The sequence below is a fragment of the Cephus cinctus genome, unplaced genomic scaffold, assembly GCF_000341935.2.
Source record: "Cephus cinctus unplaced genomic scaffold, Ccin1 Ccin1_scaffold0132, whole genome shotgun sequence".
NCBI lineage: Eukaryota > Metazoa > Arthropoda > Insecta > Hymenoptera > Cephidae > Cephus > Cephus cinctus.
Window position 1 is genome coordinate 1,831,090 of NW_014332865.1, and position 12,742 is coordinate 1,843,831.

The 12,742-nt window shown below is 34.6% G+C and overlaps 2 protein-coding genes across 2 annotated transcripts; both read right to left on the bottom strand.

Moving 5' to 3' along the window:
* Positions 1–8: 8 nt before the first annotated feature.
* On the bottom strand, positions 9–2,233 carry LOC107263137 (MOB kinase activator-like 3). The gene is made up of 5 exons (XM_015730032.2): positions 2,051–2,233; positions 1,699–1,849; positions 1,386–1,613; positions 1,186–1,301; positions 9–1,120 (listed from the first exon to the last, which is right to left on the bottom strand). The coding sequence occupies exons 1-5, from the start codon at positions 2,093–2,095 to the stop codon at positions 953–955; spliced, it is 708 nt and encodes a 235-aa protein (XP_015585518.1). The 5' UTR covers positions 2,096–2,233; the 3' UTR covers positions 9–952.
* A 175-nt stretch (positions 2,234–2,408) lies between these two features.
* LOC107263175 (KAT8 regulatory NSL complex subunit 3) lies at positions 2,409–9,558 on the bottom strand. The gene is made up of 8 exons (XM_015730100.2): positions 8,866–9,558; positions 8,444–8,791; positions 7,709–8,294; positions 7,354–7,635; positions 6,573–7,265; positions 6,117–6,486; positions 5,838–6,029; positions 2,409–4,222 (listed from the first exon to the last, which is right to left on the bottom strand). The coding sequence occupies exons 2-8, from the start codon at positions 8,752–8,754 to the stop codon at positions 3,060–3,062; spliced, it is 3,597 nt and encodes a 1,198-aa protein (XP_015585586.1). The 5' UTR covers positions 8,755–8,791; positions 8,866–9,558; the 3' UTR covers positions 2,409–3,059.
* Positions 9,559–12,742: the final 3,184 nt, after the last annotated feature.

Here is a 12,742-nt window from a genome sequence, read left to right on the forward strand (position 1 = left end):
ACAAAAAGTAAATTCTCAACATAAACACAAGTTTTGATTTAATACTGACTAGAGAAATTAAGTAATTACAAATTATTATGACAACACTAATATCAATCACAATTAAGCCTAGTACGGTAATTAGTAGTGAAAATAATTCATTTTCTAGATCTTATATAAGTAAACGGTATGACGCCATGTTACACAACAATATTAAATGCCAATACAAGATGCTATTGAGTGTATATACCTAGTAGAACTTGATTTTTTCATTCATTAAAAAAAATAGTACTTATGCTTGAAACTTTCTAGATCGTTTTGCAATAGCATTGTTTACGCCATAGCCAATATGTTATAGTTTAAACAAATTGTGAACCAAAAATATGAATAATCTATACTGAGAGTTTAGTCTTACATTATAGTATTATGCTTCTCATTATGCAGTTATAAATATGTAATTTTAATATTTGAATACAAAAGCCAAGTTCGTTTAAAAAGCTTATAAGTTACTTCTCTTTTTATTTCGACAGAATACTCGAGATTTCGCGAGCTAACATAATTTTTCTTTCACCGCTTATATTCCATAAAATGTATATATATATGCAAATTCTCGTCGTTATTGCTCATATTATATAAAAGTACTAAGCGCAATTTACTAAAATAGTTTATTTAATTAGAAAAGAAAACTAAATTTTAACTTTCTTGTGGCTGTTATTGTAATTAAATAATTCATAGTTTTGATTCATAAAGTTAAATATTACAATTTCTATTCAAAATCAATATCATGGGTGGCAAATATTAATTTCATTGTTTTTCAAAAGTGAAAGGTAAATCAGATAGCTTGTTATAAATATAATTGAGATTTGGGTCAAACCCTTTAGCTTTAAGTGTGAAGCGTTCCAATTTCATAGTTGACGGCTTGTAACTATCGTTCTATATTGTTTTGTACTGCAAATATCGTACTTTTAAACAACTACCTAGAATGGCTATTTGTAGGTGCCGTGACTTGTGTCGGTGATGTTGTATCCTTACAAACCTTTGAGGTCATTTCAGCCAAAGGCTCCAATTCTTTGGAATTCACCAGATCGAATTCAGTGACAAAATAGTAAAAGTGTTTATAGCACGTATTAACATGTGCCTCCTGGAAATATTCAATATGAAAGATTTAACATTAATGCTTGTAGGAAAGTATAAAATAGTACTCACTGCTCCGATAGTCACAATACGATGAAAATGATGTATATATACATGTACAAATACTCTGAATAGTCGAGTTAAAATTTTTCTGCAGAGGGGTATAAAGGTCTTTGGGAAAGGTACATCTGCAATGAAAGACAGTAACTAGTTACTATAAAGAATAAAAGTTCTCCGTTGTGCCACAGTGAAAAAGAAAAAACATGACTCACCAGTTGATACAGGAAATATAGTTTCATTATTAATCTGAGCTTCAATCCAATCCATCAAAAGACTAACATATTGCGGTGCTGGCAGTGCTGTCGGTTTCTTGTACTTATCTCCATCTGCCCATAAGTATTCAAATCTTGATCCACCACTCATCGCAGGACATGATGCTGAGTCACAATATTCAGATATGGTACCATATATAAGATTTATTCTGTTAAAAAAATCTACCACTGAAATGAAAACAATAATATTAAATTAATATCACTGCATAATTACACATGGAATGAATCAATGAAAAGTATACATTTTTCTTACCATGCACTGCAATCCAATCATTCAAATCTTCACCAGCAGGTAATTTAACAACAGATCGCAAATTAATTCCAGAATTTAGAGAAGCTTGTGCTTGCTTATGCAGTGAATATCGCAGCGTTCCATAAGCAAACTTCTTTTTTGGTCTGAATGTCTAAAAACACAAGGGAATATAAACATATAATTTTTATATTCTAATACAGTATTAATTCCCTTAAATAATGCAACAAGGCTAAAAGCATAAAACTTTTATTTTACTACTTAACTTTCATGTAATAATTTACATAGAGAGTAAATTGGTTATAGCATAAGATTTTCACAAATATGAACAGTTATCTGAGCACACGCAACTCACCTTTCCTTTCTGGAAAAATTCAACAAAACCACTTAGTGCAGTCATTCTAAACTAAAAGACTGACAAGAAGAAGTTTATGAGAAATTTAACAAAGATACTACAGGAAGTGAATCGAGTGGCTTTATCACAGCGGATACAAACTAGGGTCCTTGGCCGGACATACTGCATAATCGGAAAACATTGAACTCGTCGTCCATCCAGCTAATCGGGTGTCCATCCTTTTTTCCATCAGATTGTAAACCACCTTAGATTATAATAGAATATAAACATTCAAACAAGAAATAAATCACATTTTGCATTAATTTTATGTAATTTTATTCTTTGTCATACAGAATTATCAGATTATGTTTGATAGTAATTACTATTGTAATAGTGATTCTTTTTGAATCGGATTACAGCCTCGTACAGTAACTAATGTTTTTTTATGAAATGCCATTGAAGAACATTGGATTCTTATATTATGTCGTTTTTACTATTATCATATTGTTTTCTGGCATATTTTCCCTATGGTTATCATATATAATTTACATGTGACACGTGCATTAATCAGTTCTGTAAATATGGATCTCGCGAGTTAATTTAAGAGTAGCTTCTCTTTACAGGCATATGCAAAGAGTTATATTACTGTATATTATACACTCATTTGCAGAAAATATTCCTAAAACCCCACTTTATCTTGCAGTGATAACTATAGAGAGAAATACTTTGTACAAGGCAACGATATCGGATATAAAAAAAATACAATATAATACAGAACAATAACATTTTTAAGATTTATCACATATCTTCATTCTCAGGCATTCTGTAGCCTTTTACGTATCATTCTTTATTACGATATTTTCGTTTGCTGTGAAATTTTCGTCTTCACTCACTACGCTTTTCTTTTTGAATTCCAACGCTCTTTCATTAATAGTCTATCGCTTCTCAAATTTCATTAATTGTTACATCAGACATATATACAGAACACTCTTGTGCTAATATAACCTAAGCTCCACAAACTGACCATTATTTATTCTTGCATTGATATTGCATCGGATGATTTATTATTCTCAATATGATTAGTATCTTCTTCATTTAAATGCATATTAGATTCGACTGTCCTCCTCGATTCAATTCCACGATCGCTCTTACTCGGTGAAGTCAAATCAATCTCCGGTATAGATACCATCTTACGTTCTATGATATTAGTCTTAATAGCATCTTCAATCTCAAGAGTATCATCTACAAGATTCTCTTGATACTTGGTCTGTATCCTAGGAGACATCTGAACATACTTATGCTCATTTTTCTCATAATTGAACACCTTAGAGGCTGGCAACTTTTGAGTATTTTTCGTTAAAATCACTTGCTCTCCCTTATCATTCTGTCCTATACACGGTATAGTGTTTCTTTTTGCTAAAATAATCTTAGTATACTTAATAGTAGGTTGTACAGTACGTGGAACATTCTGCATAGTAACAGCAGCCCGACTGATCGCAGAAACAATAGAATTTTGCGGTCGCGCCTGGAACAAAGCGCGCGTTATTGTTTGCGTGGGAACGGTTGGCCGTACAATTGTTTGTATCGGTGGATTAAGGATTTTTCCACATGACTGTTGTACCTTATCATGTTTGTTAGTTATCAGAACAACTTTTGTAGTGGTTCCCAGTTTAGGAACATTTTGACTCTTGTCATAAGAGTCTATGACAGTAGGCATCTGAGTAAGAGACGGTACTTTTTCCATGGCGCTTAAATTATCACCGTCCTTGGCAAATATTATTGGGATATCCAATATGTTGCCGAGATCGTCGTCCAGGTCATTTGCGAATTTCTTCTTCATCGTAGGCGACTGTGGCTTTGCCCTTTGGGCACGTTGTAAGTTACAGCTATTCACCGTGATCTTTGGTACTGGCTTTGTAGATTTTTGTGCTGGCTTCAGTTTGTTTGATAAAGGTAATATTGTTATCGGATTTTGACTTGTTATCGGGACTAACATCGATGAACTGTTCCTTGCATTCCGTGAACTTTCGGCTAGCATGACTACGTTGCTGCAGGATGTACTGAGTGGATAGTTTTTGTTGCTGGACAGACTTGCTTGAGAAGGCAGCAATGATACCTTCGAGATATCCAAGGAACGAGTAGAAATGGGCATCGTTCGATCGAAGCCGCTGCCTGCTGTTGTGGTGTCCATCACTACAAAATACAGACACTTTTCTCAGATATTGTCAGAGAAAAGGGCCAAGGAATGCATTACTATTGCAGTGGATTTTCTATTTGGTTTCTTATATGTTGATCTGCATTTCTTACAACCGGAGCACTAATAGAGTAATACAAAATGCAAGAGTTGGAGTACTTAGCAAAGCATGATAATTATGTACTACACAAAATTCCTTGATAGACCTATTTGCAAAAAGTGTATCTTGATTTCATAGATGTAATATGGTTCAACGTTAATATACTGTTTTGTACAAAAACAAGAATTAGATATGTCCTACTCAAAGAAAATGAAGTCAACGTTCATCCTATAAATTGAGAATAGAAATCTGATCGTGCATTTACTTTCGATGAGGATATTGGGGGTAGGAATGAAAGTAATCCGAATTACAGAAAAATATTTATTCAACATAAAATATAAAGCTATAGTGGTGTATTTACAGATGCACGCATTTATATCTGAGAAAATTCATAAAAGTGACATTTATAAAAGAAACTCACAGTTGAGATTGTAAAATTTTATAAATACGCACCGTTTTTTATATGTACATATAAAAATATGTTATCAAGTTGAATTCATTTTATTGATCATGCTTTGATTTGTAACAATCAATTTCAAAATTTACACTGCCTGTCATTTGAGGATAGAAATGAAAGTGTTTCTCTTTAATTGATTTTAACAGTCAGTTAATTTATTACAGTGATAAGTACAACAGATTCATGAGATATCAACGGTTAAGTTCTTTTTGCATCGTAAGAGGAAAGAAAGATTGCGATATCACGAATATTCAATTGCTACGAATATTAGTTATTGTATATTATTGCAATGAAAGCATTTGAATAAAGATTAGTGCAGCTTTTAAGTAAAATCAAGTGTATATACATGCTGCCTTTATTTACTTGCTACTGACATTAGCGCTATACTACACCATAAATTATATTTGAAAAATGTAATTTTCTCAAAGATTACATCAATTAACACGATCTACTATATACATCTCGTCATTGCAAAAAAAAATAATGATTACGATATATCGACTAATGACAAAAATTATTTTGAAAAAAAAAATGGAATGATTGTCAGGTCTGGTTTCTTTTTGCATTAAGAGCAGAATTACATAACATGCATATACTGTGACTCAATGTCTTTTTTCAACACTAAAAAACAGCATGATACTAAATACTGGCAAATGGGGCTCTTTTTGTTTGTATCAAATAATAGCAGTGCGCACGCACTCAATTTTTCTAAAACATCATTCCATTCCGGCATACTTGTTGCAAGGAATTTGTTGCCAAATACAATGACGATTATAAAGTTATAAAAATTGTATGATACTATAGTACAATGTAGAAATATTAATAATTATTGTGATTCAGCGGCACGTTTCAAGTATACAGAGTATCTATGATTATGTACATCTACCATAAATTTTCTTTTTGAGAGCATGGCCTCTTTGGTGTGTTTTCAAAATACGTTTTTTTTACGACAAATTTTATACTGAATGACCTGTATGATCGAAGGCACTGACTAATAACTTAAGTTTACAAAGTGTCAATCACTTATTCAAAATGTGGCTAGATAATAATATTCTACCTTTTGCAGCTGAAGTGGATGTAGTAGACAAAACTGTGTTTGCTGTGTTAGTGCTAGGAGTTAACAAAATACTGGATGCTGGAGTTGTTCTTCCCGTAGACTGACCACTTATTATCCCTATTGAATTTCTCCCAGATTGTAGCAAAGCCGTCAGCGCATCACTTGCGCTTCCAACCGGTTTACTATGCATTGCTAGAAGATAAAAACATTATTTTCAAAATTTATTTTATGACTAAACTTATTGGTGTTATTATAATAAATTGTATATATTTATAATACCTGTTGGCGTACAAGCACTGACACGAACTTGATTTCCAGCAGTTGTTAATACATTTACCAATTTAGTTTCTCCTCCTTTATCAGTAATATTAATGTGCTTATAATTGCCCGACATCACTTTCGAAAATCCTTTATTCGCTGACATCACAGTTTTCATTTTCGGTACAGTTTGCGGTGTAATACTTGTTGTTATCATTTTAGGCAATTTAGCAAAAGTAGTAGGAACCCTAGATGTAGAGCTTGTTTTCGCGGTAGTTGTAATAGCTGAAGTAACGGACGATGGAGCTAGTCGTATAGGTCCTATAGGAGCTAAGCTAGCAAGAGAGCCGATATTCAAAGTAATTCCACCATTACCAGTATGCGTGTTTTGCTAAAATCAAATATTTAATTAATACAACAAAATTCAATTTCGTCTAAACTTTTTCTCAGCCTCTTTAATAATGAATAATTTCTTACCTGCCCTGTGATTCTGGGGGATATTAAATGCTCGACCAAACCAGTTTTTTGATTAGATGTTATCCTGGATTTGCGTCTAGCGCCTGATGTATGATTAAGATTCGTTCCACTGACAGCAACCAATGTTGGCTGAGTTTCCAATGTTGCTGTTCTGCTAATAACGGTTGAAGTAACAACAGATCCTATAACGGTAGTCGATGAAATTGGGGTACCCGGTCTTGATTTCTTTACGTTCGGGGAATTTGGTTCACTCTCCACTGAACTACTTGTCGAATTCTTTCTTTTCCTAGATTCCTTCTTATTGTTCTTATTATCATAATTTGAAAATGCTGCGGGTCGCAGTGGTAGTGGATGTGGTTGCAAGAGTATGCTACCAACAAAATCACCAATTTCATCCAAAATACATCTGTCTACCATGCTTTGCGTGATACCCTCCGACATTTTTTTAGCGGTTGAGATTCTTAAATGGTTATCAGCAGTACCCACTACTACTAAGCTTGTCTCAACTAGCATTTTCTCACGTAAGTCCTCTAGATCATCTGGTCTCACCAAGGTAGCATGTTCTCCTATTATAAACATGACTGGACATCGAATGTCTATGAGAGTATCATCCGGTGCGCCTCGTTTTCCTTCCACAGTTATGAAAGGAAAACCAAGGCATATGACAGCAGTAACGTGCTCCATTTGTGCTACCTATTAATTTCGTAAACGATTTCATCACGTAAGAGAAGTTTTCTTAATCCGATTGGAACATTTTATATGAGATTAAACAAATATTTACCTGACAAGCAAGTGCAGCACCTGTATTGAAGCCTACAAGTATTATTGGTCTTCCTGGACAGTCTCCTCTGACATCTTGTATTTTTGCTCTAGTTGCTTGAACTAACTGATCGATGCATGCCATCATTGTCATTCTATTGGCAGCCAAGCCTAGATGAGTATGGACTGTAACCACCATACCAAGTGCACCTAATTGTGAAATCCATTTATGTTGACGGGAAGAAATACTAGTTCCAACACTGGATGGAGCTATTACCAATATAGGATTTCCCGGTAATTTTTTCTGAAATAATACAGTGTTAGTTTTCCAGAATTTCGAACTAGCCATGTTCGTTATTAATATTTGATATAATTACAGGTCTATTAGAGTTTAAGCTAGATGCAACAGGATCCCATGATCTCTTTAGAAGGGAGCCAAGTGTTTCCCATGTTATTGGTGATCCTTTAGCATTAATATTTGGTTGCACAGCAATCATTTTATCGATGAGCTGCGGAATTCTTAATCTCGACGTTTGCAAAATATCAAGGTATATTGCCAGGTACTCTTGTGGAAGGTAATCGAACAATAAATTGTGTAACCACTGAGCTAGTCGCCAGTCCCACCCAGCTGAAGCCAAGGTTTCACGAAATCTCCTTGCAGCTGTGTCTACTGATATCCTTCGAGAAACTGGTTCCATAACACTTTGTGCCTTGGCTAGTCTTGCAAGCCTCTCCGATGTCAAAATTTTTACAACCTTAGAAAATATTCTATTCTGAACTGGTGACCATAGTATTTTTTCAATCTTATCTTCCCAATCATCATTTTCATCTGGTCTTGCAAAATTTGATAATCTTTGAAATTCATCCATAAGATGGCGAGCTCTGGACAGATCATAGGGAGGTGCAGGCATATCAGTTATCCCTCCATCAACATCAATCTCATCATCCTGTATCTCTTTCTCCCTGATAATTTGAAAAGTAATAAAAGCTATATTGAATTCAGATACATATCTTTCTATAAGAGCGTTAACCAAATTAAAAATACCAAATGCTCCAAATACAGATAAACATAAGCAAAGAACTCCACCATATTAAAATAGAACATGACTTACGTTGACATAGCATTCTTCTGCTTGCTAAAGAATATCTTTTTGATAGGTTTCGCATAGACATTTTCAGGCTTCCAGTTCCAGGGTCGTGCATAACAATGATCCTTTAGAATAACGTCAACCTCAATCTCATTACAGCCAGCCAGCTGATGTATATATGTAGTTAATCGACTTGGATTCTCATCAGATGAATCCCCAGTTGGGCTTGGTAATCCAGAGCCTGTTGCAGATGTTGTTGGGACCACAGGCCCTGAAGATAGTAGCATCTTCATAATACTATCACGGCCAGAACCAAGTTTTGTGACATCAGCCATCTGCGACGTACTTTTCCCTTTAGGTTTCCTCAAAAACCTGCAACACACATTTTGTTTTGTACAACTCCACCCAAATCAACTTCCATCATTTATATCAGTGGTAATAAACACCTCAAAAGATGGTACAAGCCCACCACGGCGTTAGCATCTTTTCATTTCAGCTTCAATCATGTAATATACCAATTAAAACTTTACGCATTTTAAGAAAAAGAATATTACACGCGTTTACACTCGCGCACAGTACTTTATAAAATTACAATACTTTCACAGATATTTTCTTCTAGTTCCACATTTTCGGAGCATATTAATTAACAAACGCTGACTCAGTTAGTGCTTTTATTTGCTTATTATGGCAATAAAATCAGTGACTTATTGTAAAGCAACCTTTAACATCGTTAATAAATTGCATTGACAATAATGCAACCCATCCATTCGCCGTTGAGTAGCTAGTATTTTTCACCAACAACCAATAGTATCTTTTCTTTCATCGTTCTTACAGAGACGAGAGTAGGGAGATGCTCAACCCCATGATACAAATAGATGAGGTATAGCCACTAGCGAACGTATTTTGATCCGGATCGCGCAGGTCCAATGACTCACGTTCGAAGCTAACGTAATACCACTATATGCAACAACGCCACTGCAACAGAATTTTCAATTTAAATGGTTCTCACACGGTGGGTAGAGAGATGCACAACACTACGGTTTTAGGAGATACCAAAATCATGGCGCCAGATCGTAGCGGCGAGCACGGAAGTAGGATTCTGTGATCATCGCCTCCGTCGACAATGCAAATCCCGTCGTAGTCGAGCTAAACGTGAACACGATCGCGTAGCTTGGCGGGCAGAGGTTCTCCGCTACTCACCGCTGGTTCCCAAAGCAACTCTTAGAACGAGACCGGGAAATATAGAACTTCTCAAGAATTATTGAAAAAACTTATTGTTGAAATATTTTTAAGACATTCTTAAGAAAGTCCCAACTTGACACCCGTGTAGCACCTCAATTTTTACAAAATATTATTGGATCTTGATTTACTTTCAAAATTTATTCAAAATATAAAATTGAAGCTAAATAAAAATCTCGCAGAATATACGGAGTAGATAAAATTTGAATTGAAATTGTAGAATATAATTAAATCAATAAAGTAAAATATTGACACTCAGAAATCGGAAATTCAGGCCAAGCATATTTTAGAAGTACTAGAAGTTGCCCAAAGTTGTGTGCTCGCAAATTTGTCACGCAGGACTCGGTGAGTGGGAGCAGACGGTTCGGGAGGGGGGAGAGCGCTTGAGGCAGTGCCCGGCCTAGGAGCGCTCATTTTTCTTCAAGCCGGTCTCTTATACTGGTCTCTTGGAAGCACCCCTCATCATATCCATTTCCAGCCTTCTTCTATTTCTATATTTATTTCTTCTTTACTTCCTTGTTTCTTTATATTTCATTCTTCACTTTCTTATTTATCTCTTTCCTCATTTCTTCTCCATTTTTATAACTCTATTCCTTACTTTTCTACTTCATCACTTCTTTATTTCTATCTTCATTTCAGCTATGCTCCATTTTATCTTATTTGTAATAGCAATGACAAAAATATTTTTCTGTTTTAATGAATATTTTTAATCCATTGTATAATAGCAGCGGAGCAATTAGGAAAACATGAGGAGCATTTAAGGAACAATTTTTTAGGCATTATAAACATACATTTTTATCCTTTTATGCTAACTTTCCGATGGGAAAGTTTGTGCACTCACGAGGTTCCATTTTGCTGTTTTTTTAAACATATTGTCACAGTTCGCTTTCCTTTTTTATTTTTTATCAACGTCCATTCACAGATCCTAAGCTACTGGTACCGTACAGTAATAATAATAGTCGCATTAATATAATATTAATAAAAATAATAATCTCTAGCAACTAATCTCTAAAAACGCAGTACAGTACATACACGCAACCCGTAATCACTCGCAATCTCACACATTAGCGTCCCTAGTGGCATTATATTTTTTTCCAAAATTTGTTTTTTTGACATGTCGTCCTTTTTCTTCAAAAGTACAAGTAGATACATACATGATTATACACAGGTCGAACGTAAAGAAATAATGGAAAGTCGCATCGCGGAGAGGTAACAATAGTCTCCTCTCGTTATCTCGTGCCTTTCTTTCGGGTATCATATATTTTTTTTTCATTTGGTCGATGCTTTTTATTGTCACGCGAATGATAATAACAAAGAGTTCGTCCCTTCTTTTTTTTCGATATTGTTTAAATATTACTTTCTTTTTCTTTCTCTACCACCGATAAAAGTCGAAGGGGGTACGAAGCCTCCAGTAAAAATTATCTACCTTTTATTCTTCGTAAGTGCCTAAACGTTCAATCTGCTGCTGGGGGAGTAGGAGTGATTTAAATTATTGGACGTTTTTAACAAAGAGGACGGTGGGAGAGACAAATTAATTGTACGTAGGATCCGTGATAATGCAGGATAATCAGTGACTATACAGTCACGAAAACTCTGTAGAAATTTTTGGTCATAATATTCATATACCGATATGTGCATCGTTGTTTGTTCACCGATTCGACCAGATCAATTTTTAGCACGCGAGTTACACATATGATATACTTTTTTTTTGTATACAGGTAAGACTGATTGTTATAATATTAATAGCAATAATGATAATAAACACGATACCATCATGTGGTTAATTCGTAGTTACTAAAGCATATTGTTTACCACCTACTGATATTCCTTTGGTTTACAACTCATAAAGAACAATTACACGTGATGTAGTAACCGATATATCCTTTTGGGAATTTTTACCTAACTTATATGGAAAAAATTAATTGGTCGCAGAACGTTCTCGTCGAATCGGTGACGGGCTTCTCTTTTTCCTTAATTAAAAATCCTGTCTCGACTTATACGCATTCGTTCGCTCTTATATTCTCACTTTGTTCTGTTCTTCGCATTAATTTACTCTTAACTCGTGTGCAAGAAAATATTAAAAAAAAAAAAAAGTATCGGGCTTACAGGTTAACTGGAACACTGTTTTGGTAATGTGGCACGCGGCTAAAGGAGAACGTGACTTAATTTAACTTTCAAAATTAATGTCATTGGGAATGTTTCAAAGTGCATTGGATAATTACTACTCTTGCGTACCTTTTCGAGTATTACATTCAATTTCTGTCGATCAATTATATTCGATTATCATATCAGGCAGATCAGTTTCTCCTCGGTCGGTATACAGTATCTACTTACTTCTATACATATGTCCGATGGCTGTGGCTGCTATTGAGACTATTTGTACAGTTTCTGTAAAATACGTTTAGTGTTCTGTGACCGCTCTCACACTGATAATTAAAACTACATTTCACTAGTTGTATAGTTGAAATAAAATAAAACTGTTTAATTATTAGTGCGAGGTATAACTATTAAGCTCTTTTTTTAAGTCAGAGTGCACACAGAACAGCTTTACAAACATTCACATTATTGTCTGACACAAGATTTATTTTGACAGGCAAATTCCCTAGATTGGAAGTGGAAAAGCCTTGGTCTTGTTATGGGTAACAGATATACCAACCTAGGAGTCTGATGTCGCACAACGACTATAGTTATGAATGATTTAAATCGAGACTATGCATCGAAACATTCATTGGAATGTATATCAACCAGTTGAAACTTATGCATTGAACTATTATGCACTCTATTGTTGTTCCACTGATTCCATGTTCTTTTTTTAATTTCGTGAAATCGACGAAACGCATGGTTAGAGCTTCGTGCAATTTTTTAAACTGAACATTACATGGATTACTATTATTATCCGATATAATTAATTCGCACTGATTCAATCGAAGCACCTTAATGAGTTTTCTTGGTGCGATTTTATGACTCTTCCATTCGCAACGATTTCAATTGTATCACGCGGACATTCAACAATATCAACACGTAACAAGTAAGTATGCCTTACACCGGGTCAACCGTATGAATATATATATATATATATATATA

Excerpts from the sequence above, each read along its gene's own strand:
- LOC107263175 (XM_015730100.2), bottom strand. The coding sequence starts at position 8,754 with ATGGCTGATGTCACAAAACTTGGTTCTGGCCGTGATAGTATTATGAAG. Across the intron at positions 8,295-8,443 it reads CAGAAGAATGCTATGTCAAC|GGAGAAAGAGATACAGGATG; the intron begins GTAAGTCATGTT and ends TCAAATTATCAG. Across the intron at positions 6,487-6,572 it reads CCCCCAGAATCACAGGGCAG|CAAAACACGCATACTGGTAA; the intron begins GTAAGAAATTAT and ends ATTTGATTTTAG.
- LOC107263137 (XM_015730032.2), bottom strand. The coding sequence starts at position 2,095 with ATGACTGCACTAAGTGGTTTTGTTGAATTTTTCCAGAAAGGAAAG. Across the intron at positions 1,850-2,050 it reads AATTTTTCCAGAAAGGAAAG|ACATTCAGACCAAAAAAGAA; the intron begins GTGAGTTGCGTG and ends TTGTGTTTTTAG. Across the intron at positions 1,121-1,185 it reads GTATTGTGACTATCGGAGCA|GAGGCACATGTTAATACGTG; the intron begins GTGAGTACTATT and ends GAATATTTCCAG.